This window comes from Typopeltis vanoorti, chromosome 16, assembly GCF_054136105.1.
Source record: "Typopeltis vanoorti isolate ZY-2024b chromosome 16, IOZ_Tvanoo_1.0, whole genome shotgun sequence".
NCBI classification, from domain to species: domain Eukaryota; kingdom Metazoa; phylum Arthropoda; class Arachnida; order Uropygi; family Thelyphonidae; genus Typopeltis; species Typopeltis vanoorti.
Window position 1 is genome coordinate 90021590 of NC_143564.1, and position 27103 is coordinate 90048692.

At 36.7% G+C, this 27103-nt stretch overlaps 1 protein-coding gene across 1 annotated transcript in view; it reads right to left on the reverse strand.

Annotated features, from left to right (window-relative positions):
* The window catches only part of LOC150098179 (sodium channel protein para-like), a 1334265-nt gene that overhangs the window by 1043140 nt on the left and 264022 nt on the right, over positions 1 to 27103 (reverse strand). Inside the window, 2 exon segments of the mRNA XM_090406598.1 lie at positions 6109 to 6312; positions 25301 to 25495. Coding sequence (XP_090262724.1) covers positions 6109 to 6312; positions 25301 to 25495 — 399 coding nt within the window.

A 27103-nucleotide genomic window follows, 5' to 3' on the forward strand; every position in this document is an offset into this window, starting at 1 on the left:
TAGTACTGAGAGAAGCAGAATCCAGGAGAAGGAAGGGGTGAGTACAGTTATGTAGAGCTCTCTGCTTAGATCACTACTATTTAATTTGTACACTAATGATACAGGAAATGATTTGAAGGGAAATATTCAGATGTTTGCTGATGCTTCGAAATTAGGTAGCCGCCTAATAGTAAATCAAGGCTATGTAGAAAGACTGCTGAATTATTTAAGTAGGGCATAAGCCAGAGTAGCTCACAGGATTACTTGTGTTACTGAAGAACATATTAACAAGCAGAGATAGAGAAGTTATCATTCCTCTTCATAAGGCTTTGATACATCTATATCTGGATTTATGCACAAATCTTTGGTCATTTTGGTTTTTTGGGAATAAAGAAGTGATGGTGAGGATACAGAGGTAGGTGATCAAGATGGTGAGTTGCCTGTGGAAAATTCCCTATGATAATAGACTGAAGATTTGTGGGTTGAAAAAGTTGCTTAATAAGCAGGTTATGATGGGGTTTTTTTTTTTTCAAAAAAAAAAGATAGAAACAGGTTACTAAAAGGAATTAATGCAGAGGAAAATTTTCAATACTTGATGGAAGTGGAAGCTGATCAGAGGATCATCCTTGGACATTGAGTAAAAGTGTGGTTGGCAAGAGTATCAAGACAACATTTTTTTCTTTGGAAAGTGATGAAAGTTGAATGAGTTGCCTGAGTCTTTTTTGAGTTTTGTTAGTGAATGTATTCAAGTAGTAGAAGTATGATGGGTATTGCTAGACAGAGCTATCTTGGACCTCCTATAGTGAGCCTTCGGTCTCCACAGAAATGCCTGAGCAATTGCATCCCATTTTTCATGGTTAAGAGAAAATAATGAGAAAATTTCATAATTTCCAAATAATGAAAAAAAAAAAAAAAAAAGAAAGAAAGAAATAAGGTGAACTGTAATTTGTAGTGTAATATCAACTTTTTTTGTGTGCCTTTTAAAAACTACCCTAAATAAATTAAAACCTAAGTATAAAGTGCCTTTATTTTGCCAAGTTATATCACAGCTGGATTGTAATATGTGCAGTTTTGTGTATTTGTTTCCAAGCCATCAAACCATATCACTATTGAAGCTGTATTTTACTACCTATATTCGACATGTTTATATTGTAACATATTAAAACAATACAACAACAACAACAAAAAAAAAAAAAACCTCACCAAATGCTCTAATGTGCTCTAACTCAAAACGATTCATTATCAATAAAAACAATGTGAGAAGAATTGTAAAAAGTAGAGTAAACAAACAGAATTTCTTTCCAAATTTTACATAAATAGCCATGAAATTTTGAAAAATGTTTGTATAACTGGAATTTTTTTGTTTGTTTATTTGAGATGGATAATTTACTATCCTTTGAGCATGAAATTAATACATATTTATTGTAATAATAACAAGAAGGGTGTTTTTCTTTTCCAAAAAAAGTAAAGTGAATGAACACAATTTCTTTCCATTTTACATAAATAGTCAATAACCAAAAATATAATTGAACATTTTTGTGTTTTTCTTTTGAAGTTGATAATTTATCATCACTTGACCTTGGAATTAAAAAGCTTTTACTATAATAATATAAGCTAGAATATATCCAGTGACAAAATATTAGAAACATTCACCAAAACTTCAGACCTCAAGTACCTGGTGGTAGATGAAATTCAACACACTAAAATGTTGAATTTCATCCACCATCTGGAGCAGAGCCCAAAAATACACAACATTGAACTTCTGCATGGTTTAGTGCAAAACTTAACACTTAGCAACATTACACTAATGAATTACCAAACCACATGAAATATCATTAATAAAAAATTAAATAGTAAGTTCATGAAGCGAATTCTGCAAAACACCATTTACTTTCTTCTTCTGAGATGTTCTTTCCTCTTCAGAAACAAGTTTATCATTTGGTATTTTTCAGATCATTTTCTGCCCAACTGACAAATATTACAAATACCACCTTCCCTCTCTCAACTTGTACATCAACTTCTAAAATGCCTTCACTAAACCCAAAATATCATCATATATGAGTATTTGTTATCCAGCACTTTTTTTACTTTTTTTCATAAAATACAAATAGATTGATAAAGTAAGACTGCTAGATGCCAACCATTGGACAGAATCCAATACCTATAAACCCAATCTTATAATCTATTCCTACCACTCTCTCCAATACATTACAGCAATTGCATACAACTGGTTGAGAACCAGAAACCTCAGTCTCAGTGCTACTCTCATGTAACAGCTGAACAATTTTAATTTTCTTGTACTCTTTTGGTACCATTTTTTTTCTCAAAGACATTCATTAAACAACCAAATCGGCAGAATTCAAACGTTTTGAACATTCTTTAAAAATAAACATTAGTGTGCTGGGCTCAGACTTTGTCTGCCAGTTCAATTTGTACATCAGTAATTTAAGGGGAATGTTCATTTGTTTTGCTGATGATATAAAGCTAGGAAGAATGGCAGTCATTGAAGATGATGAAGGATCCTTCAACATGACTTAATGAATTGGCAGTGTGGACAAAGATAGCAAATGCCAGTTTAATATGATGAAATTCAAGGTCATGCAGTTTGAGATAAAGATATCACAAACTGTGTACTACATTAATAGAAATGAACTGCAGGAAACTAAGGAGGCCAGGGTTTTGGGGGAACCATTATGAACAGGGAGTTGAAGCTGAGATGACATGTTGCAAAGGTTGAAAGAACATATCAGATCTTGATTGTTGAAGAATGTAATGAAGGGTATGAAGATTATTCCCATTTATAAGGCTTTAATATGGCCTTATAAAGGGGAATAATAATAATAACAACAACTTTGGTTGAAATACCTATGGTGTAATCCCAGCTAGGATGTGAAAAATCTCTACAATAAAACATTTTATTAAACAAGGCCTTTTCCTACAGTTCAAATGAACTAAACACAGGGTGCATTTGCAGTAATAGAAATAGCATATTACAGTGAGAGGATCAACTGCCCTCCTGATGTATAGCATAAATCAGGTGTATAAAAAGCCAAGTTATTTGACTGTGAGAGGCCACTGGACCTAACATGTTAATAGAAGTTAATGAATGGGATATATACATATATAACATCATCATCTATTCCCATCATTATCAAGATAAAAATGGATGATAGTAGTGGTTGTGGTAATGATAGGAAATATGGAAAGGGGACAATTATTATAACAAATAAGAAGGACCTCCCATAATCAGTCAAAAGACATAACAGAAGATACTCATGTCCTCCCCACTCACCCCCACCCCGACACACACACACAGTTCACCTTGTGATGAGAGGAATTGAGGGCTAGGTTTTTTGCATGGAGGGTGGTAAATGGGTGGAATGAGTTGCCAGAAATAGCTGCGAGTGCTATGCCAGTCAATTAGCTCAAGGATTGATATAATAAATATTGTATGAATATTGGTTAGAGTGGATCTTATACTCAATCATGAAACTCTACTGAGCTGCCCAAGAAATAACAATTGAAACAGAACCAATCCCTTACTATCTTATGTGTCTCAATCATATTACCCTCCTCCTCTTCTTACAACTAAAAATGCTTGGCAAATTGCACTTCCTCAATCCTCTCCATACCCAAAGAGCAGAAATCACCTTAGTCTTGACTATTTCTAGCATATTTCCATTCTCTTGAAAATGGTGACCAAATTGGTGCTCAGTAATCCATATGTAGCCTAATCAATGCTTACACAAGGGAATAACCTCTTCATTTTTATATGTCAGTGTCCCTATCATCATTGGCCTAATCTATTTATTAAAGCCTTAAATTTAGGTTTTGCACAAGACATTAGTCATAAGCTACTAATGTCTTGTGCAAAACCTAAATTTAAGGCTTTAATAAATGCATCTTTCTTGTCCAACTCATTTGTCATCTTGTTGAAATATTCAATGAGATTGTAAAATATGACCTCCCATTAACAAACTCATTCTTACCATCATAGAAACTGCTGTTGTTATCAGTGCAATTCTGGATCATAGCCCTCACCAGCCTCTATATACAACAATTTTAGCTGCAACTCCAGACACACAGAATAGCCTTTATTTAAAGAATTGGTTTCATCACCACCTTTCTGAAGTGGAATAAATTTGCCCTCTTTTACTCCTATAGGACTTGCACGATTGCAGTACTCTTGTTAAACAACTATGTCAAGGCTGCCAATAACTCACTAGAAAATTTCTTTAAAACAGACACGCATGCACATATTTTAGAGTCCTGCAGTTTTATTATCACAAACTTTACTTAATCCTTCATATACCTCTTCTTGCTCATTATCAGTCCCTCTTCCTCCATTCCTTGTTCACTCAATTCTGCATAAGGTCATGCTTATGAAGACCTGTATATCTCGATGAATTGTTCATTAAATATCTCAATTACAGAGGACAGATATCTCTGCAGCTGAAATAACTGCATTACTCTTTATTCCTACTTATCCCATAATTTTCATCCAATTAAAATGCTCCTCTTGTATCCTAGATCCTTGTATCCTATTGTTTTGCCCATTATACACACATTTATTAATGCTTCCAGTATCCCCCCCCCTTCTCATGCTGTTTCCCTATCCACCCCAACTATGTCTTGCATTCTTTTTCTCTCATTCTCCACTCTAATATTGCTCAGGCACAGCAAGATTTATTTACTGATGCAAAAAATTTTTGATTGTCTTCATTGTATTTCCTGTATATGATTAACATCATGCATATATTTAGTACCTACCACAGAAGCTATAACAGATTTTATTTCATATTTTTAATCAGAGTTAAGAAGATGACTCAAGTAAGATCTTAACTTATTATTCCTACAACCTTTATAAGAGAATTCTAAAATGTTCTAATGGATGTCAGCAGTCAACTTTTTTTTCATTTTTGCTATAGATTGCTTGACATTAAATCAATGGCAATCCAATAAGAAGCATTAAATCCAATAAGGCAATCCAGTGAGGAATTTATATTTTCTCAAAACTTCTTTTGAAAAATTTTGATTTGCCATAATGGATGCAATGTAAAGGTTGAAGTCTAAAGCTAATTTAAACTATAAAATAAACATGACAGATGAAATTTTAGTAAAGGTTCCAAATGACTTTTACATCACATTTATTCCATCATGTAGTGCTGTTAATAGGTATACATATGTAACTGACAGAATCAATGATATGATTGATGAATGAACTATCTCCAAATAGTCCATCCACAGAGCATTAACTATCTATATGCTATCTATAAAAATATAGTTTATACCATGTAATTTGTAGAAAATTATGAAGGTGTGGTAAATATTCAATTTCAGAAAAAATGTTGCATAACTTATTTTAAGATGTGATCTCTGAACTGCTCTGAACTGATGCTAACTTAATTTTTTACAGTTCATTTAAAATCAGAATTAAATTAATTTGTTCTAATGTTTAGAAGTCATTTCCATTCAATCCATAATACATACACAAAAACTTATAATCAATCATAAACACTTCCAATGTTCTTTTAAATTTTTGATAAGGTTCAAACAAAATTGATACTTTAATATGGTATTATGCAAAATTTGTTAGTTAGTGATCACAGATTAACATATTATTTATGAATTAATTCCTACGTGTTAATTAAAATATTAACCCATATCTTTTATTTTTAACTTTACAGCTAGCATAATACATGTGGAAAGATAAATATCATGTGGAAGGGCAAAATAGTCACCATATGTGAATGTACAAAAAACAGAGAAAATGGAGGTAGATTTTTAAGATAGCTTTAATTTTTATTACTTGACTAGACTAATAATGTATTCCCTATGAAGATTTATTCATAATATATATTATTTGCAAAATGTGGTAATAGGTTATATACAACTAAAATCTTCTGAGATTCAAATATATTTGTATCTAATTTTCTTTTTACTTAATGTACCATTTATATCTTTTGCCTATTTACGTTGCAAGAGATGAAGATGTTAAAAAAAAAATAAAGTTACCTGATAAACATAATTGGTTTAATCATATTATCCAGTTATATTTGTTGTGCAGAGTTACATAACAAGATTTTCTGAAATATACAGCATTTAAAAATGAATCATAAACTCACATACCTTTCGTACTTTACTACCAATGCGAGACCGTTGTTCACATATACTCTCTCCATCTGCACTTTTTATACTAGCTTGTTCCTTAGCATCTTTCTCCTCTGTTGCTTTTTCCTGACCAACAAAAAGTTCATATGATCTACAAGAAAAATCTGATGGGCTTTTTACAACACTCTCTCCTGGCTTTCCTGGACCTCCTTCCTCTTCGGCCTAAAAATAGATTCATGTTAAATTTAAATTACATAATTATTTATGATCCCATAACTATATTAGGTCTATTTTCATATTCATATGCTTCTGTGAATCCCCACAGTCTGTGTGTGTGTGTGTGTGTGTGTGTGTGTGTGTGTGTGTGTGTGTGTGTGTGTGTGTGTGTGTGTGTAAGATGGATTAGTTAATAAGAGAATCAGTAAGTTCTGCTATCCAGGAGGGAGAATGAGTAGGATAATTCAGGTGTTAGACATCAAGAAAGAGAGTTAGTGGTGATTATAGGGACAAATGATCTAAGTGCACATAAGGAGCATATGAGGGTGAATATCAGGAGGTTACTGAGAGGAGTGAAAGATACCAGTGTAGTGAGAAAGGTTGTCAGTGTGTTGCTGAGATATGACCAGGGCCAGTCCGAGAATATCTGATGCCCCTTAGGCAAAGAAAATTTAGGCGCCCCTATACATTGTCTCTTTTGTCATACTCACACAAGCACAAGTACACCTACAAATGTGGATATTTATAAAAATAATATCATTTATGAACATTAAAAAATTTATTAATCAAAACCAATACATTTATATACATATATGATTACTCCTAATATCTGAGTAGCAAGAAAATTATTACATCTTAAATACAAAAATTATGAAAATTTAAACTTTGGGGCTTTGCTTTAGCAAAGTTTTGAATTAATTCATCTATATTGATTGTAGATGCAATTTCATGCTCTATAGATATTATTGCTAGACCAGTGAGTTGTTCCTGAGCCATCATACAGCGAATGTAAGTTTTTGTAAGTTTGAATTTCGAAAAACTCCTTTCTGAACTTGCTACTGATACTGATACTGGCAATGTCAAAAAAATTCTTGGAGTAGAGATTTCTTCTTCTCGAGCATATTTTATGAAATGAAGAGCTTCATCTTTAAAACATTTAATATCAATATCTTTTTAATATTTCATCGTTAATCTTTTCGCGCATTCATTCATTTCATCGTACCTCATTTTATTATTGAAAAAATGCTTAAAAATCATTCAAAATTACTGCCACAGGCGAGCTCACTGTATTCCACTCTCGTAAATATTGTCTTCATTGAGCTTTAATCTCAGAAATTTTACTGATTTTAGTAATGTTTAAATGATACGAAATGAATAGACAGGTATTACTTACAAAAATGCCGCTCTATGGAGAACACTGGCTATTTTGGCAACAAACATTCTTCAGCCGCTGTAAGAATGTTAGATACACAAGTACCAAAACTATTAGCCATTGGACTCAACTGTCACCTACGAAAAAGCTTGACTGAACTAATCTGAAATCAGTAGAAGGATGCCAGAGTGGGGATGATGACAAGTAAAGAGAGTGAAGAAAAAGACCAATAAGAGGTCTTATTTCACAAATACTACCAATCAGAATTCCTGCCACTGCAATTCTATGAAAATTCCTGTGGCATTCTCATTCTGATTTAGAATAAACTGAACTGAATTAACAAGACGATTCTGTGAGAAAATGAATGACGTAATCCCCAACTTCTCAGACCTCAGAGAGCTTGCAAAAACAGGGTTAATCTAAAAATCAACAGAAATAAGTCTATAGGGAATGAAGATAAGAAGTGAGACCAGTTGGTTAGCGAGACCACTGATTAGTTTGAGGGATACCCCGGAATTTCCCTGCTCATCTTGGAACAGATGCCAGAAGGAGGAATAATCTCTGCACTTCAGGTTAAGTATACAAAGAGCAGGGGAGGGGAAGAAATAGAGAAAGGCAAAAATAATATAGGATCATCAGCGAGCACCAGGAAGGCTTGGCTTGTTTCAGTTTTTTATTATTAATCGAGGTTTTACTATTTTTTTTGAAGGTTGTAATTTTTCCCCGAACTATGTAGCAAAATCTGGTACCCCGAAGTATTAGCACCCCTAGGCGATTGCCTAGGTTTGCCTAAAGATAAAACCGGCCCTGGGTATGACAATGATCAGTTGCGACGGAGAGTCAAAATCATGAACGGTATGCTAGCATAGCTGTATGAGGAGATGGGAGTACAGTTTGTGGATCTATGATGGCACATGTTTGAGGGAAGAATGAAATTACACAGGATTGATGGGATGCATTTGAATGGCTTTGGAGTGAATGCACTGGAGAAAATGTTGCTGGATGGAAGCACAGTGTGCATAACGTGTGCAACAGATCAGAAGCAAGAGATTAAGTGAAAAATCAGGTGAGTGGTATTGAAGAGACAGAAGTGCTTGGCAATGAAAAAAGTAGACAGTGTGAGAGATGAAGAGAGAATGGGAATGCAGAGGAAGAGGGAAACAGGGAGAGCCCAGGTGGACAGGGAGACATGGAATAGGGAGAGTGGATGTTGAAAGTGGCAGTGGATGTGTGTGTGTGTGAACATGAGAATATTGCAATATGGGTGGAGAAGTTGAGACAGAGCAGATATATGTCGTAAATGGGTGATGAAGGTGACTAGCAGGTGTGGTGGAGAAATCACAAACAACAAGTGGCTTGGATAGGACTACTTATAGACCTAAAAATGAATTACTATTTGTTTACAAATGCCAGAAGTATCAGAAATAAGAGAGATGAAATGGTTTCACTAATTGAGTTTATTCATCCCAAAATCATTGGAATAAGTGAAACATGGTTGAGTGAAGATGATATTCTAACTGGAATAGAAATGGAAGGATACAGTATTTTTTGCGAAGATAGAAAGGACAAGATGGAAGGGGGAGTGCAGCTAGTATAGCAGGGGAATTATGTCCATATAAGGTAGACATGAAAGACAGAAATAGTGGCAATGGTTATCAGGCAGTGTGGTATAACTTGGAGGTTGACAAGAAGACATATTTGGTTGGATGATGCTATAGGTCTGGAAATGTGAAGAGTTGTGATGAAGAAATGTATAAACAACTTGGATTAATGAAAAAAGGAAGGATAATTATTATGGGTGATTTTAATTATGGTGGTATAGATTGGAATGAAGAATAGCATTTAGGAATAAGGAAAATGCATTTCTTCAGAGATAACTATCTCAGGCAGCACGTAAAGCAGGGCATGGAAGGATCAAGAGTTTTAGATCCGATCATCTCATCAGATGATGTAATTGTGAGTGGGGTTTCGCACTTTCCTCCAGTTGGTGAGAGTTTTCAAGAAGTGGGGAGCCACTTCTTATGGAACTTCTAGCCACAACCCAGGTTATGGCTAGCCATATGCAGATTTTTGTGAGGAAAGGATATATGTGGAATTATAAGGCTGGTGATTATGATAAGCTTAGGAGACAGCTTGGAGCTATACTATGGCATGAACAGTTGAGCAGTAAGGAAATAAATGCTGTTTGGTAACTGACAAAGAAATACATAACAGCATCAATGTGTGAATGTATTCCAAAGGCCAAAAGGCTATATGGTAGGTGTAAAGTGGATGAATGTGGAGCTTAAGCATGAAATCTGGAAGAAAAAGGTACTTTGGAGGCAGTGCAAGATGAATAATTGTAATAATCAGTTACATGAAGAGTAAAAAGAACAAGCCATGAGAGTGATTCATATAGTAAGAAAACAAAAAGTGGAGTATGTGCAGAAAATGGCAAATCAGACGAAGAAAAACCATAGAGAGTTTTTTGGATATGTGGAAAGTAAAAGGAAGAATGATCATGGTAAGATGATGTTAACGGATGAAAATGGTAGAATGGTAACTGATGCAGAAGACATTGTTGGTATTTAGAATCAATTTATATGGGCATTTCATCCTGATCAGGGTGGAATCATGAGGAACTTAAATGTAAAGGACATAGGAGAAGATGGCTTATATTTGATGTTTGAGGAAATAAATAACCTTGATGTCAATAAGGCGATAGAATTTGATGACATATCAGCATGCATCTTAAGGGAATTGGCATGCCTGTTTAATAAGAGTCTTACAACAGCACAGGTTCCAAGGGAGTGAAAGTAGAGTAAAACTGTTCCACTGCATAAAGGTGGTGATGAGGCTGTAGCTTCAAATTATAGGCCAATCTGTTAATCTGGAGTAGGATACAGAAATGGATTGATAACAGCAGTATTCTCTGTGATTATCAGCATGGGTTTGTTAAAGGGAGATCATGTTTTACTAACTTACTAATGTACTACAACAAATATGTTGGACAGGGGAGATGCATATACAGTGGTGTACTTGGATTTTGCAAAAGCTTTTGATAGCCTGCTACACAACAAACTGTTAAATAAATTGAAACAGATGAGACTGGATAACAGACTTCTGAGTTGGATCAGAAACTGGCTCTGAGATAGGTATCAGAAAGTTGTATATCAGAATGCAGTATCCCAAAAAGAGGAAGGTCATTAGTGGTGTACCACAGGTGTCAGTTTAGAAACAATTGTTGTTCAATTTGCATGTTAATGATTGGGATGGGTTTAACTAGTATATGCAGCTGTTTGCAGATGATGCAAAATTGGGAAGAGCAATGCAGAGTCAAGCAGATGTTATAGCCTTACAGGAGAACTAGAATATATTGCATGAATGGCCAAGTAAGTTGAACTGTCAATTCAATGTTGCAAAGTGTAAGGTTTTGAGATTTAGTAGGCAATGATAGGATGCAAATACACACTTGGTGGGGATAGTTTAAAGGAAGTAGAGATGAGAGATCTAAGAGTGATGGCAGACAAGGACCTGAAATTTAGGGGACATGTTGCACAAGTTGTGAAGACGTTACATCAGATAATTCCAATGATGTGGAGGAACCTGACATGCAGAAATAGAGAGGTTATAATGCCATTGTAATTATAATGCCTTGATCAGGCCTCTTATGGATTATTGTGCACAGATTTAATTGCCGGGTTTTCATGGTGATGAGGATATGTTGGAAAGGATCCACAAAGATTCACAAAGGTGATCAGTGGTCTCTGGAATTGAAGTATGAGGATAGATTGAGAGAATGCAAGTTGCAGAGCCTCGTGAATAGGAGGAAAGGGGGGAGGATATAACGAACCCTGACTAGACATATAAGCTCATCATGGGTTGTTATCACATCGACATAGAGGAGATTTTTCATAGAACTGGATGGAGGGGGGGGGGAAGGACAACAGGTCATTGCTGGAAACTGTATAAGGAAGGTGTAAGCAGAGAAGTAAGGAGAAAGTTTTTTGTACAGAGAGCGGTTGGTAAGTGGAATGCATTGCCTGAGTGTGTTGTAAATGTAGATGCATTGAATCCATTTAAGGCATGGTTGGATGAGCACCTCCTACAATGAGTCTCTAACTCCATGGAGATTGGATGATAATAATAATAACAATAATCAAGCAATGAAATATTCATACAAAACAATAACTGAGTTGTTTGCATATCAATGTAGTAACATCCATTATGCTAGATTGGCTGAAGAAAGAACATTACTTGTTTGATTCTTGTTACTGACCGAAGAAACTTTTTCGAGTTTTTTTTTTTTTTTATTTCCTAGTTGACATTTGTTGCAAGCAAGAAGTTTTCCTCCTCTTCCTAGAAACTCTAGTTTTCAAATGTGTAAGTCTTATATAACTACTAGAATTCACATTATTTGATACAATAATAATCTAGTTTGGATTAGAAATATGAGATAGCAGAAAAGGAGGTTGAGGGCAAGAATTATGAATGATATGTTAGCAGAAATGTGTGAAGAGTAAGGGTGCAGTTTGTTTATGTGTGGAATGAGTTTGAAGCATTGAACTGTATAAGAGTGATGGACTGCATTGGTTTGGTTTTAGTGTGAATCATTTGGAGAGAATGTTGCTGCTGGAAGGGTGAGTAATAAGGGCAGAGAATGAATCTGAGCAAGTTAGAAGCGATGGGAAAGAGTGCGAGAGTACAGGAGAGGTTGAAGTGGTGCTTATGAATGAAGAAGTGGGTAGCATGAGTATATGGAATGAGAGAACAAGTGTGCAAGACAAACAAGGAAACAGGGAGAACAGAGAAACACAGCATGAGAAAGGGTGATGCTCCAAGAGGATATGAAAGCATGTATAGACAAAAAGTGAATGGGATGACCTGGGATGTAGGGAAAACAGTTGGATTTGAAGTAGGTTCTTGGATGAGTAAGGAGAAAATGAAATGGTTCAAGGAAGGTATGGAGAAGTTACATCTAATAAGTGTTAAACTTTTTACAGATCTAGGAATGCCCTGTTATGTTCATATACAAATGCTAGAAGTGTCAGAAACAAGGGAAATGAAATGATTGCATTGATTGAGTTCATTCACCCAAAAATTGTTATAATAAGTGAGTCATGGTTGGATGATGATGACATCCTGACAGGAATAGATATGGAAGGGTATGATGTATTTCATGAAGATAGAAAGGATAAAAAGGGAGGTGAAGTGCTATTGATGACAGAAAAAGACTTATGTTCATACAAGATAGAGACATAAGGGCGAGGGAGGGGGGGGATAGTCGTTTTGAAGCAGCATGGTGTGAGACTGAGATGAATAGAATGAAATACTTAGTTGGATGTTGCTATAGTCCTGGTAATGTGGAGGATAGTGACCAGGAAATGTATAAGCAAATTAGCCATGCAAATGGGAAAAGGATGATCATTATGGGTGATTTTAATTATGACAATATAGACTGGGATGATGAGATTGCAGCTGGAAGTAAAGAAAATGAGTTTCTTGAGTTTTTGAGGGACAACCACTTCATGCAGTATGTAATACAGGGCACACAAGGATTGAGGGTGTTGGATTTGATCATCTCATCAGAGGATGTTATTTTAAACAATGTGTCAAATCTCCCTCCAGTTGGTGAGAGTGGCTATGAAGTGATTACCTGGGTGACTGCGAGTCAGGTGAGGACTTCTGTGAGGAAAGGTTATATATGGAACTACAAGGCTGGTGATTATGAGAAGCTGAGGATACAGCTTGAAGCTGTAGCATGGAATGGGGAGTTGGGTGGAAAGGAGATCAATGTTGCTTGGGTGATATTCAAGAATTTCTAGCAGAAGCAATGTCTAAATGTATTCCAAAGGTGAGAAGGTTAAATAATGTATTTAATAAATAAGGTTAAATAAGAGATTAAGCATGCAATACAGAGAAAAAAGGCATTTTGGAGGCAATATAAGAGGGTAATCATCAATTTCACGAGGAATACAAAGACAGGCATACAGGGTGACTTGGTTGGTAAGGGTAGCAAACATTCAGTATAAGTAGCAGTTAGCTAATGAAGCAAAAAAAAAAAAAAAATTCCAGGGAGTGCTTTTGAAATGTAGCCAATAAAAATAAGAATGATTATGGTGTGATGGCATTAACTGTAGAAAATGGTACAAGGACAACTGCTGTGGAGGATATAGATGAGATATTTAATGAGCATTTTAAAATGTTTTTCATCCTTGTGAATGAGATATCATGGAGAGTCTGAAAGCAGTTGATGATGAGGAGGAGTAGACAGTAGTTGTGAGTGAGCAAGAGATATATGGGGAATGAGCAAACTTGATATTAAAAAAGCTGTGAGATTAGATGACATATCACCATGTATTTTGAAGGAATGGGCCGTGGAGTTGACACTTTGCCTTGGCATATTTGTTTAATTTGAGTCTTACACTGGATCAAGTTCCAAACAAGTGGAAGGAAGGAAAGATTGTACTGCTTCATAAGGGAAGTGACAGAATTCAAGTATCAAATTATAGATATCAATCTGTGAGTCAGGTGTTGTGATTAAATTGCTGGAGAGGTTAGTGAGAGAACCAGGATCCAGAATTGGGTTGACAACAATGGTATTATTTTTGATGAAAATAAAGATTTGTTAAAGGGAGGTCATGTTTTAGTAATCTACTCACTCATTATAACAAGGTGACAGCAGCATTGGATATGAGAGACAGATAAAAAGTAGTATTCTTAGACTTTTCAAAGGCTTTTGATAGACTACTGCATGACAAGTTGATAGTTAAACTAGACAGGATGGGGTTGGTTATTACACTAGTGCATTGTATCGGAGATTGGCTATCTGATAGGTATCAACAATTTGTCTGGAGGAGAAATATACCAGGTTAAACATTGCTGTTTAACCTGTATGTTATGATATTGGGGAAGATTTGAATGGGAATATTCAGTTGTTTGAAGATGATGCAAAGTTGAGACAAACTATGAACAATAGAGCATATGCTGTGGCCTTGCAAAAAGACTTGAACAGACTTGAGTGAATGGACACAAGAGTGGGGATTCCAGCTCAAAGTTGCAAAATGTAGGGTTTTAAAATTTGGAAAACAAAGATGGGATGTAGAATTTACTCTTGGTGGAAATGTATTGCTGGAGGTGGAGGAAATAAGAGATCTTGAGGTGATAGTAGTTAAGGATCTGAATTTTAGAGGGCATAATAGTGCCAAAATTGTAGGACAATACTATGAATTCTGGGAATGATGATGTGGAGGACATTGACTTGTAGAAAGAAGTAAGGGGATTCTGGTTTAATTGTATAGGCCACATATGGACTACTGTGTACAGACTTGTTCAATTGGTTTTTAAAAAGGATGAAGAATTGTTGGAGATGGTCCAGAGGCAATTGACCAAAATAGTTTCTGATCTCTGGAATGTTGAATATGAAGAGAGGTTGAAATGATGCAATTTGCAGTCTAGTGAATAGGAGGAAGAGCAGTGATGTGATAGAGATGTAGAAGTTAGTAAGAGGTTGTTATAGGACTAACATGGAAGTGGTTTTTCATAAAATGGTAGGAGACTGGAGAGATTAAGAAGTCATCCCTAGAAGCTGTATAGGGAGGTTTTTGAGCAGGGGAGCGAGAAGCATGATTTTCGCATGGATAGTTGTGAATGAGTGGAATGCACTGCCTGAGAGAATGGTGTCTGCAGAGAATTTGAATCTGCCAATTGTAGGGAGGTAACTGAATCAGTTGAAACAGCAGAATTATTAAGTAAACATTTTGCAAGAGTATATCATCTCGGTGCTGATATTGCAGGAATGAGAGAGCCAAAGGCTTGTACAGGAACTAAGGTAAATGAAATGGAGGTGCAAAGCATATTACAGAATCTTAATGTGAATACATCTGTGGGATTGGATGATATACCAACTCAATTTTTAAGTGAAGTGGCAAGGGAATTGTCTGTGCCTTAACCATATTGTTTAATCTAAATCTCAGCTTTGGATTAGTCTCAACGAGGTGGAGAGAGGAGGAAAACAGTTCCAATGCATAAAGTAGGCTCCAAGACTGATGTAGCAAATTACCGACTGATCAGCATACCGGGAGTTGTTGTAAAAGTATTGGAGAAGTTGGTCAAGAGCAAAATAATATATCAATGGGTAGATGGAAATGGTATACTGTATGGGGTGCAGCATGGTTTTGTGAAGGGGATGGATCATGCCTGAGTAACTTGCTCACATTTTATAATACAGTGACAGCTGAGTTGGATAAAAGTAATGAGTTTTACAATGACATTTTCTGGACTTTGCAAGAGCCTTTGACAGGGATACCACGTGGAATTCTAATCAATATATTGCAGCACATGCAGATGGATATAGGATTGGTGAGGTAGATAACAGGGTATTTGATGGAGAGATATCAGAGAGTAGTTTATTCAGGAGTAGAGTCCAAAAGAAGGCCTGTGAATAGTGGAGTGCCACAGGGCTCTGTTCTTGGACCATTACTATTTAATTTGTACATTAATGATATAGGAAAGGATCTGAGAGGAACTGTTCATTTATTTGCCATTGATGCAAAATTTTGTAGAGCAATAGCCAATACAGATGATGTTAAAATTTTACATAATCATTTCAATAGACTGGAAGTATGGGCAAAGAAGAATGGACATCAGTTTAATGTGGCAAAGTGTAAGAATATGCATTCTGAGGTGAAAAGATTACCAGCTGTGTATGTCTCATATTGATGGAACTGTACCCAAGGAAATATATGAAGTCATTTTTGAGTGTGTTAGTGGATGTGGAGTTGAAGTTTAGAGAGCATATCGCAAAAGGGACTAAAACAGCTCATTGGATTACTTGTTTACTAAAGAATACCCTGATGAGTAGAGACAAGCAGATTATTATACCTCTATATAGAGCCTTCGTAAGATCTCATCTTGACTACTGTGCATAGATCTGGGCATCAGGCTTTCATGGTTATGAGAAGGTGGAGAGGATCCAGAAGCAAGTGACCAAGATGGTAGCAAGTCTAGAATAGGTAGCAGGAATGAATCTTATGAGAACAGGTTGAAGATTTGTCGGTTACAGATTGATATGATTGAGACTGGTTGATATGATTGAGACATACAAATCAATGAAGGGTATTTACAAGATTAATTCAGAGGAAATTTTTCAGAACTGGTCTGGTGGTGGGAGAACTAGGGTCATCCATGGAAACTGAGTAAGAGTGTAGTTAGCAAGTATGTTAGAACCAGGTTTTTTTACTTGGAGAGTAGTGAATGAGTGGATAGGTTGCCAGAGTCTGTTGTGGGTGCCATGACTGTGAATGAGTTGAAAGCAAAGTATTATAAATACTGCACAAATGTTGGATAGTTCCTTGACATGGTGTTTAGAGCTTCCTTTGATGAGTGTAAGGACTCCTTGGGGTAGCCTGTAATAATAATAATAACCTGCTTATCTGTGCTCATCAGGACATTCTTCAGTAATCAAGTAATCCAGTGAGCTGTTTTATTCACATTTGCAATGTGCCCTCTAAACTTCACCTCCCTATCCACTAATACCTCCAAATCAAATTTCAGAGGTATTAGTGGATATACTAATTTACACTTTGCACATTAAAATGTCCATTCTCCTTTGCCCATACTAGCAGTTTACCAAATCATCCTGCAAAATTTTAACATCCTCTTTACTGACTATTCTGCTTTACCTAATTTTTCACACACAACTGAATACTTCCTCTAAGATCGTTTCTTATATTGTTCATATAGAAATTAAATAGTAAGAAGAGATCCCTGCAGCACAGCTCTGGCTTTCTGCTGGATTCCACATCTGAATATGCTATTGTCTGGTATCTTTCCATCAATCACCCTCTTCTTTTCTCCACTTCACCAACTTTATATTGATCCCCATTTGCTGTAATTTATTTATTAGAATTCAATGCAGTATTGTGTCCAAGAAAAGTCCAGCAGTATCACTGCAAACCCATTACCTTTATCCAACTCAGCTGTCACTGTATTATAAAATATGAGCAAGGTACTGAAGCATGACCTACCCTTCACAAAACCATGTTTCCTCCCATATAGTATCCTATTACTGTTTACCTATTCTTATATTTTGCTCTTGACTAACTTCTGTAATACCTCGACCACAACTCCTGAGCTGCTGATCTATTGAGAAATTGTTATTACCTCAGTCTTGGAGCCTCCTTTATGCAATGGAACTATTTTTTCCTCTTTCTGTCCCCTTGGGACCACAATCTAGAGCTGATACTTAAACAATGTGATCAAAGTACAAATTAAAGATACCAAGAAATTATATACTTCGTTCAATCCTTTAGCAAATGTGTAAGAAATATCAGGACTGGGGCAACTTGTATATAGAAGCTAATGACTGCACATCACTTGCCTTAGTATCCCATAATGCAAAGCACATATCCTTATGAGTATCTATAATACCATGCATTATGGGAAGGGTCATTACTAAGAAAATATGAACTTCGGCATTACTTCAACCTTAGTATCACCTATGGGTTTGGCTCCCACTGACTCCCATTATACACCCTCTGTCCAAAAAGAAACTGAACTTTTGATAGAAAATAAAACATGGGCCAATTATAATTATTTAAATAATTTATTTCAATCAATATACTCTCCCTCAGCTTCGATACAGCATTTGGCATGGTCAATTAATTCCTTAAATGAGTTTTTTATATCGGTTTTTGGGATACTTTTGAAGGTCGTGGTTACTGCTGCTTGAACATTTTCGATGATGTCGTATTGCTCTCCTTTCATCAGCAAATGAAGTTGGGGGAAGAAAAAGAAGTCACAGGGTGTTAAATCAGGTGAATATGGCAAGTGATCCAACACACAAACTTGGTTTTTACTCAAAAACTGTCTCACAATGTTCAAACAATGGTACATTATCGTGCAAAAGTGACCAGCTGCCTGTGTCACGATATTCATGCTGTGCACGAATTCTCGCTATCAATCACTTCAAAACTATGAGATGAAACTCACCATTGACGTTTGGCCAGGCGGAATGAATTGTTTGTGGATAATGTCCTTGGAATTGTAGAAACAAATCAGCATTGTCTTTACTTTTGGCTTCTCCAAGTGACTTTTTTTCAGATGCCCCTCTTCTGGTAGTCTCCACTCAGCACTCTGTTTCGGTCTCATACTCAAAACACCATGTTTCGTCACCAGTAACGATCATTTCAAGGAAGTTTGAGTCCTTACGAGCGGTTTTAATGAGGTCCTTGCAGTGTTCAATTCAATACATTTTTTGGTCATCATCGGTCAACTTGTGGGGGTACAAACCGTGAATTCAATTTATGAAGGCCCAAATTCTCGGTCAAAATGTTGTGCACAGTTGATTTTGGAATCCCCAAGTCATCTTTAATCAATCTCAAGGACGATTTTGGGTTTTCTTTGATGAAATCATGCGCTTTTGGATGTTAACTTTGCTCAGTCCAGTTTTTGGATGGCTCAGCTTTTCGTTGTCCTCAAGCATCTCACGAGCACTTTGAAATCGCTTAAACCACTCATAAACTTGAGTACGGGATAAGCATTCATCACTGTATGCTTTTTGAAGAATTTGATGTATTTCTCGGTAAAACTTTTACCAAGTTTAACACAAAATCAATCGCAGCTCTCTGTATGAAACTCATTTTCCGACAGTTTGTCAAAACACACTGTCACTCTTGGCACTATAACTCAGCTTCTAATGAAACAAGTGTCATAAGCAGTTAACACAGCATTAATGAAGTTGACACTTTCGACAACAAAAATATCACCAGTTTCTTTTATTTTTTAAAAGTTCGGTTTCTTTTTAGACAGAGGATGTACATACCCATAAGGATATGTGCTTTGTATTATGGGATACTAAGGCAAGTGATGTGAAGTCATTAGTTTCTATATTATTATTATTATTTGTCACCTCCAGGGAGTCTAAGAACTCATTGAGGGAGGGCAACTACTCTACAACTCGGTCTCCACCACTCACAATCCACCAACTGACCGCAACTATGCCAATGCCATCCACCGCCGACCAGTACCACTTCCACAGACAATCACAAACATCCATGCCCACAGCGGGATTCGAACCCACAGCCTTTTGGCTGGAGAGCAGATACACTAACCACTCGGCCAGACGAGAGGCTCCAGTCCTGATTACATTGGTGCTAGTGAGCCAAGCGCAGTGGATGCGATTTGAAGAGCTCCTGATTCAGATAAGTTTTACTAGGAATAATTAAGTATATATGCGTAATTGTTTGAGTAAGAGCGGCTGTAAACGTTGTACGCTACCAGTATTATTAGTGTGGGTGATTTTTCTTGCCTAAACTAATTACGAAATCGTTATTATTAAACCTAGTAACCTGCAGAGAGAAAAAAAAAAAAATGGCGGTGGCATTGGCATTCCATGATTTTAATTTAGATTTCAGTCGTTTCTTTAAGTGTGAGATCTGTTATATGTATTCCTTCGATTACATAAATGATTTGTGGATGTTTAGTGTGGATGGAAAAAGGATGTGTGCGAAGTGTGACCTGAACGAGGAACTGATGAATGCAAATATGAAATTGATGAGAGAAAGTGTTAGTACCATGTTAGTCTTTCAAATGTGTCGCGAGTGCACATTTGAAAGAGAGGCGAAAAAATGTTAAAAAATCAGGAAAAAAGAAAAAGAGCGATTTGAAAACCGTAACAGATGTTAAAAGGGATGAAAGTGAGGTGGAAAGAAACGAAATTCAGAGAACGAATGAAAGTAGAAATGGTGTGATGCAGAAATCGCAAGTGAAAAAACTCGAAAGAATAAATGATAGCGAAAAAAGAATGAATGAGGGCGAAAGTTGGACGCATGTTGGACCGAAAGTACTGAAACAAAGAAAGATGAATGAGAGTAAAAGTGAGAAGAATGATAGCAAAAGTTGGACGCATGTTAGTCAGAAAGTACGGAAACAAAGAAGGATGAATGAGAGGGAAAGTGAGAAGAGGGGGTCGAGAGTTAGAAAGCTAGAAAGAGTTAATGATAGAGAGAATGTGTCACGAGATTCGGAAGGTGAATTGGATTGGATAATCAAGAAATGAAATGGATGCAGAATGAAATTCAGAGAATTCAGGTCAAAACTATTAAAAAAAATCATGATGGCATGAAAGAGTTAACAAAAGATGAGCGAGTGGCATTGTATGGCGACTCCATTATTAAAGGTGTGCTAGAGGATAAAATGCACAAGGTATGTTTTCCAGGTGGTAAAATGTGTAGAGTGATTGAGGCATTGGATATGAGGCGGGAGCGAGCAAAAGAGTTAATTGTATTAATTGGTACAAATGATTTGAGAGAGAACAAAGAGCATGTCAAAATGAATGTCAGGAGACGGCTTCGAAAGATAAAAGAGAATAGTGTGACAGGAAGGGTAGTCAGTGTGTTGCCTAGGTATGATTGTGGCGAAATGAGGTGGAGAGCAAGAATTATGAATGATATTCTGGCTGAAATGTGTGAGATGGGAGTACAGTTTGTTAATGTGTGGAATGAGTTTGAGTTACGAATTGAGCTGTATGGGAGTGATGGACTGCATTTGAGTGGTTATGGTGTGAATCGCTTGGAGAGACTGCTGCTGGAAGGTAGAGAAGTAAATAAAGAGAATGAATTAGATCGAGAGGGGAGTGATGTGGAAGAGCAGGAGAGTAAGACAGGAGAGATTGAAGAAGTGGAAATGAATGTGGAAGTGAGTGGTATGAGTATAGAAAAATGAGAGAATGGGTGTGCATAGGAGCAGGGAAACAGGGAGGTTCAGGGTGGACAGGGGTACACAGCGTGAGAAAGGTGGATGCTCCAAGAGGAGGTGAGATCATGTGTAGGCAGGAAAGAAATGAGTTGACCAGGGATCAGGAGGAAACAGATGGAATTGCAAAGGGTTCTGAAATGAAGAAGCAGAAAGGGAAATGGCCCCAGCCCAGCATGGAGAAATCACATCAAGTGGATAGTATTAGTGGAATTAGCTGTAGATCTAGAAATGAGCTGTTGTGTTTGTATACCAATACTAGAAGTATAAGAAACAAGGCCGATGAATTGGTTGCACTAATTGCATCTGTGCACCCAAAGATTGTCGGAATAAGTGAGACATGGTTAGATGAGGATGACATCCTGACAGGAATAGAGATGGAAGGGTATGATGTGTTTCGTGAGGATGGACAGGTAAAAAGGGAGGGGGAGTGCTATTGATGATAGAGAAAGAGTTATGTCCATACAAGGTAAAGATGCAAGAGGGAAATAGGGCCAGTGGTTTTGAGGCAGTATGGTGTGAGATAGACGTGAATAGAATCAAATGCTTGGTGGGATGTTGTTATAGACCTGGTAATGTGGATGGTGGTGATGATAGTGAAATGTATAGTCAAACAAGCCAAGCAATTAAGAAAAGGGTGATCATTATGGGTGATTTTAATTATGGCAATATGGCAGTATAGACTGGAATGAAGAGATAGCAACAGGAAGTAAAGAAAATGAGTTTCTTGAGTTTTTGAGGGATAACTACCTCAGACAGTATGTAACAGAGGGCACACGAGGATTAAGGGTCTTGGATTTGGTCATCTCATCGGAGGATGTAATTATAAATGAGGTGTCAAATCATCCACCAATTGGTGAAAGTGACCATGAAGTGATTACCTGGGTGGTTGCCAGCAGTGCAAGGACCCCTGTGAAAAAAAAGGGTATATGTGGAACTACAAGGGGGGTGATTATGAAGAGTTCAGGAGACAGCTTGCAGGTGTAGCATGGAATGAGGAGTTATCTGGAAAAGAGATCAATGCAGCTTGGTGAATTTTCAAAAATTATTTAGTAGATGCAATGTCTAAATGTATACCATGGGTGAGAAGGTTAAATAAGGTAGGCATGAGATGGATGAATAAAGAGATTAAGCTTGTGATACAGAGAAAAAGGGCATTGTGGAGGCAGCATAAGAGAAGTGGAAGTAACCAATTTCATGAGGTCTACAAAGACAAGGCAAGGAGGGTGACTTGGTTGGTGAGAGTAGCTAAAGAGAGAGGTATGAACAGCAGTTAGCTAATGAAGCCAAAAAGAATCCTAGGGAGTTCTTTCGATATGTAGCCAGCAAAAGAAACAATGATTATGGAAGGATGACATTGATTGGAGGAAATGGTATAAAGACAGCTGATGCAGAATGTGTGGTGGAGATACTTAATGAGCAGTTTATAAAGATCTTTAAATCTTGTGAATCTTGTGAATGTGAATTTAAATCATGGAGAGATTGACAGCAGTTGGATGGGGAGGAGAGTCTGACTGTAAGTGAGCAAGAGGTGTTTGGGGAGTTGAGTAAACTAGATGCAAATAAGGCTGTTGGATTTGATAATATATCACCGTGTATTTTGAAGGAATGTGCCAGAGAGTTGACACCTGGTTTGACATATTTTTTTAATACGAGTCTTGCACTTCGTCAAGTTCCTAAAGAGTGTAAGGAGGGCAAGATTGTGCCACTTCATAAAGGAGGTGATCGAACTCAAGCATCAAACTATAGGCCTATCTCTGTATCAAGTGTTGTGGTTAAGTTGTTGGAAAAGCTTGTGAGAACTAGGATCCAGAGTTGGGTAGACAACAATGGTATAATCTTTGATGGACAGCATGGATTTGCTAAAGGGAGGTCATGTTTTAGTAATCTACTTATTACAATAAAATGACTGCTTCCTTGGACAGAGAAGAAGGATACACAGTAATATACTTGGATTTTGCGAAAGCTTTTGATAGAGTACCTCATTATAATTTGACAGTCAAATTAGAGCAGATGGGGTTGGATATTAGGTTAGTGCATTGGATTGGAGACTGGCTATCTGATGGGTATCAACAAGTTGTGTATGGGGGTGCGATATCCAGGAAAAGTAAAGTTACTAGTGGAGTGCCTCAGGGGTTTGTTTTAGGTCAATTGCTGTTTAACTTGTATATTAATGATATAGGTGAAGATTTAGATGGAGATATTCAGTTGTTTGCAGATGATGCAAAGTTGGGACGAACCATAAAGAGTATTGAAGATGTTGTGGCCTTGCAAGAAGAATTGAATAAATTGAGTGATTGGGCACGGAAATGGGAATGTGAGTTCAATGTTGCAAAATGTAAGGTTTTAAAATTTGGAAAACAAAGATGGGATGCAGAATTTATGCTTGGTGTGGATATATTGTTGGAGGTGGAGGAAACATGAGATCTGGGGATGATAGTGGATAAGGATCTGAAATTTAGGCGTCACATAGCCAAAATTGTGAAGACAACACAAAGGCTTCTGGGAATGATGCGGAGGACACTGATGTGTAGAAGTAGGGAGATTCTTGTTCCATTGTATAAGGCTTTGATTATGCCACACATGGACTATTGTGCCCAGATTTGGTCACCGGGCTTTCAGAAGGATGAAGAGATGCTGGAAAGGGTCCAAAGGCGACTGACTAAGGTAGTTTCTAACCTCTGGAATGTTGAGTATGAGGAAAGATTGCGAAGATGTAATTTGCAGAGTCTTGTGGAGAGAAGGAAGAGGATATGATATGATAGAGACCTACAAGTTGGTAAGGGGTTGTTATAAGATCAATGGTGGAGAAGTTCTACAGAGAATAGTGGGAGATCAGGGGAGAACCAGAGGTCATCCCTGGAAACTGTATAAAGAGGGTGTGAGTAGGGGAGTGAGAGGCAGGTTTTTTTCGTACAGAGTTGTGAATGATTGGATTGCCTTGTCTGAGAGTGTAGTGTCTGCAAGGAATTTGAGTGTGTTTAAGACACGGTATGATGAGATGTGTGTGTGATAAAAGGCCCTCCCAGAAGAGTCTTTGACTCCATGAGGTCTTGTTGAATAATAATAATAATAATAATAATTTCAGGTGCAAACTTTGTTTGCTTCTTGGTACCTTTAGTTTATAGTATAACCAAGTGGAAAAACTTCCAACAATGTGATCAAAGGCACTGCCAATTGCCCTAGCACCTTCTCATAAAATTCAAGTTAGTATACCATTTAGTCCCATAGCTGTATTCGCATCATGGTGCTGTAATATCCTATACACCTTCAGTTCATTTATTTCTATTTCCATATAAGCCCTTGCTTCTCTTTTTCAATATCTCTACAATATGTCTGTTTCAATATGCTAGTTTCTGATCAACTTTTCTAAAATCTTCACCTAGTCAAGAGATATTAATAGATTGGTAATTAGATAGATCAGTTTTCACACTCCTACAATTGGATTATCATGCATTATTTCCATTCTTCCTGCAGGATCTTTCCTGATATGAGACTCAAATTCTTATCCTCTTTCTAATATATCTCTGCCTTTTCATCCAATGTAATAGTAGCCCTGTGTGCACATTGTTACATAAAACAGGTTGACAGATCATTGTGAAATGAGCACTCATTATTTGTATAATCATATCTGCTTCAAACACAATGGTACCATCTGCATTACAGAAGGAAAACTTATCTGATTCATTCTTTCTTTAACTTGCAGCTTAATGATAAAATTCTTTTGGGTTGCCTTGGCCTGCACAGTCAATTTCTTTTCATAATTTTGACTCTTAGCTTTCCATATAATACTTTTGCTGGCCTGTACTTTATATATTTCACATTTCCACTCATTCTTAAATATATAGCTTCAGTTAAGAAGAGTTTACACATGCACACACAAACTTCTAAACTGAAATGTGGATAGTATATAAACTTATTTCTAGAGATAAACACTTGTTATATGAGCCTCCTTCAAATGAAGTACAATTATCAAAACATAATTTGCATACATCTGAAATAAGAAGCAGAAATATTTAGGCATATAAGCATTATGTACCATAAAATGTCTAAAAAAATGCAAACACTACAAATTTATTAATAAAAGAAAAAAGGCAATTTACATACTAGTCTTGCAGCTTCTTCTGCAGCTAGTGCTGCTTCTTCAGCAGCCGCTGCCTCTTCTTCCTCCTCAGCTTTCTTCTGTAACTCATCATAAGACATAGCGACAATAGCCAGTATGAGATTTACGAGATAAAATGAACCCAAAAAGATGATTACAACAAAAAAAATCATATGCCATGCACCAGCAGTCATTAGAATCTGTAAAATAGTATTTTAATTAATTACTTCAAAAGTTTAAGTTATATCTGTGCATCTGTTTTTAATACTTCAACTGTGTTTAAGATTTAAAAGCATGTGCAAAATGTATTTACCTCCAGGCTTCCATGGAATCACCAGATTTATAACACAAGCACCATCTGTTTTACAGACTCCAGTGCCTATCATACTTAACCTTGAAATCATTCTACATTGGTGTACTTGTTATCGTAATTTCACACTCACCCAACACATTCCTTGCTAAAAATCTACACGCTACTCATCTCTTACACGTAAAGATCTTGATAGAACTTCCAGTGATGGCCACTCATTTTTTTCACTATCCACTACTCTGTGCAATATTTCTCTTGAGTAATAAACTGATACAACTAATATGAACCTTCGACTGACTCATAGGTAATACGTGTTACTTGCAAGGTTAAATGGCTTATTGCAACAAAACAGATAAAAGAAGCACACAGTCCATTATCAGTATTCAGCTTGCAACTACTGAGTACAATCACAGTTCAATCTTGAATGCAGAAATGAGTAAGGACAAAATATTCAAGCAAGCATCCTATTGCTCTGACTTCCTCAGCTACTTTTGAGAATGGCCAAGAGTAGTTGAGGAAGATGAGGCTCCCAAATCTTTGACAATTTCTTGCAACCCAATTTCTGTAAAAATACATGTAGATTCCCAGAACAGTCACACTTCTACATTTACTATTTTTCTTGGCTGAAAGTTGCAAGCCAGTCTCTCTTTACTATCCAGTTTCTCTCATTTCAATTCTTTCTAAAATAATGGAGAAAACCAGTAACAGCCAATGTTATGGAAGCCTCTCAACAAATAAACAGTATGGGTTATGCCACTGTTGATCAGTTGGAGAGGTATTTTCTTGGATATCAACCACCTTTGGACACTTTAGAAAAGTTTAAGAACTCAACTGGTTGCTCCTGATATCTCTAAGACTAAAGCATTTGACTGGATTTAGCACAAACACCTTTAAAGTAAACTCTCATCATATGGTCCACTTCTGCCATTGAGTTACCAGTTTTTCCCTTGGTCACACAGAGCATGTGTGTGTGATGTTATGACTTTATCCTCAAAATTTGCAACTAATGCAAGGGTTCCATAAGACTACACCTACATTTTTCCAGTTATACATATCAACAATCTTCTGCAGCTGACTGTAAATCCAATCAGAGTTTGGCTGATTACACTGCATTGCATTCCTCTCTCTCTCTCACACATGAGATAAACTCTGCACTCTACAAATCCACAAAACTACCAGAACATCAACTTTTACAACCCTAAATTATGAGTTACAAAACAGATGGAAGTTTTTTCACTTGGCTATGCTACCAATTACATATTTGGTTTAATCCTTTATCCAAGTGTAAGCAAACAAAGTTTGCACCTGAAATATTTTCAGGACTGGGGCAACTTGTGGTAAAGGTGGTAAAAGTTCTGATCACTTGCCCCAGTATCCCATAATGCAAAGTACATATCCTTGCAGACATGTATAATGCTATGCATTATGGAAAGGATCACTACCCAGACTGGTTTTGACCTTTATTGAGGTCTTGTCAGTGGGAACTAGACCCAGAGGC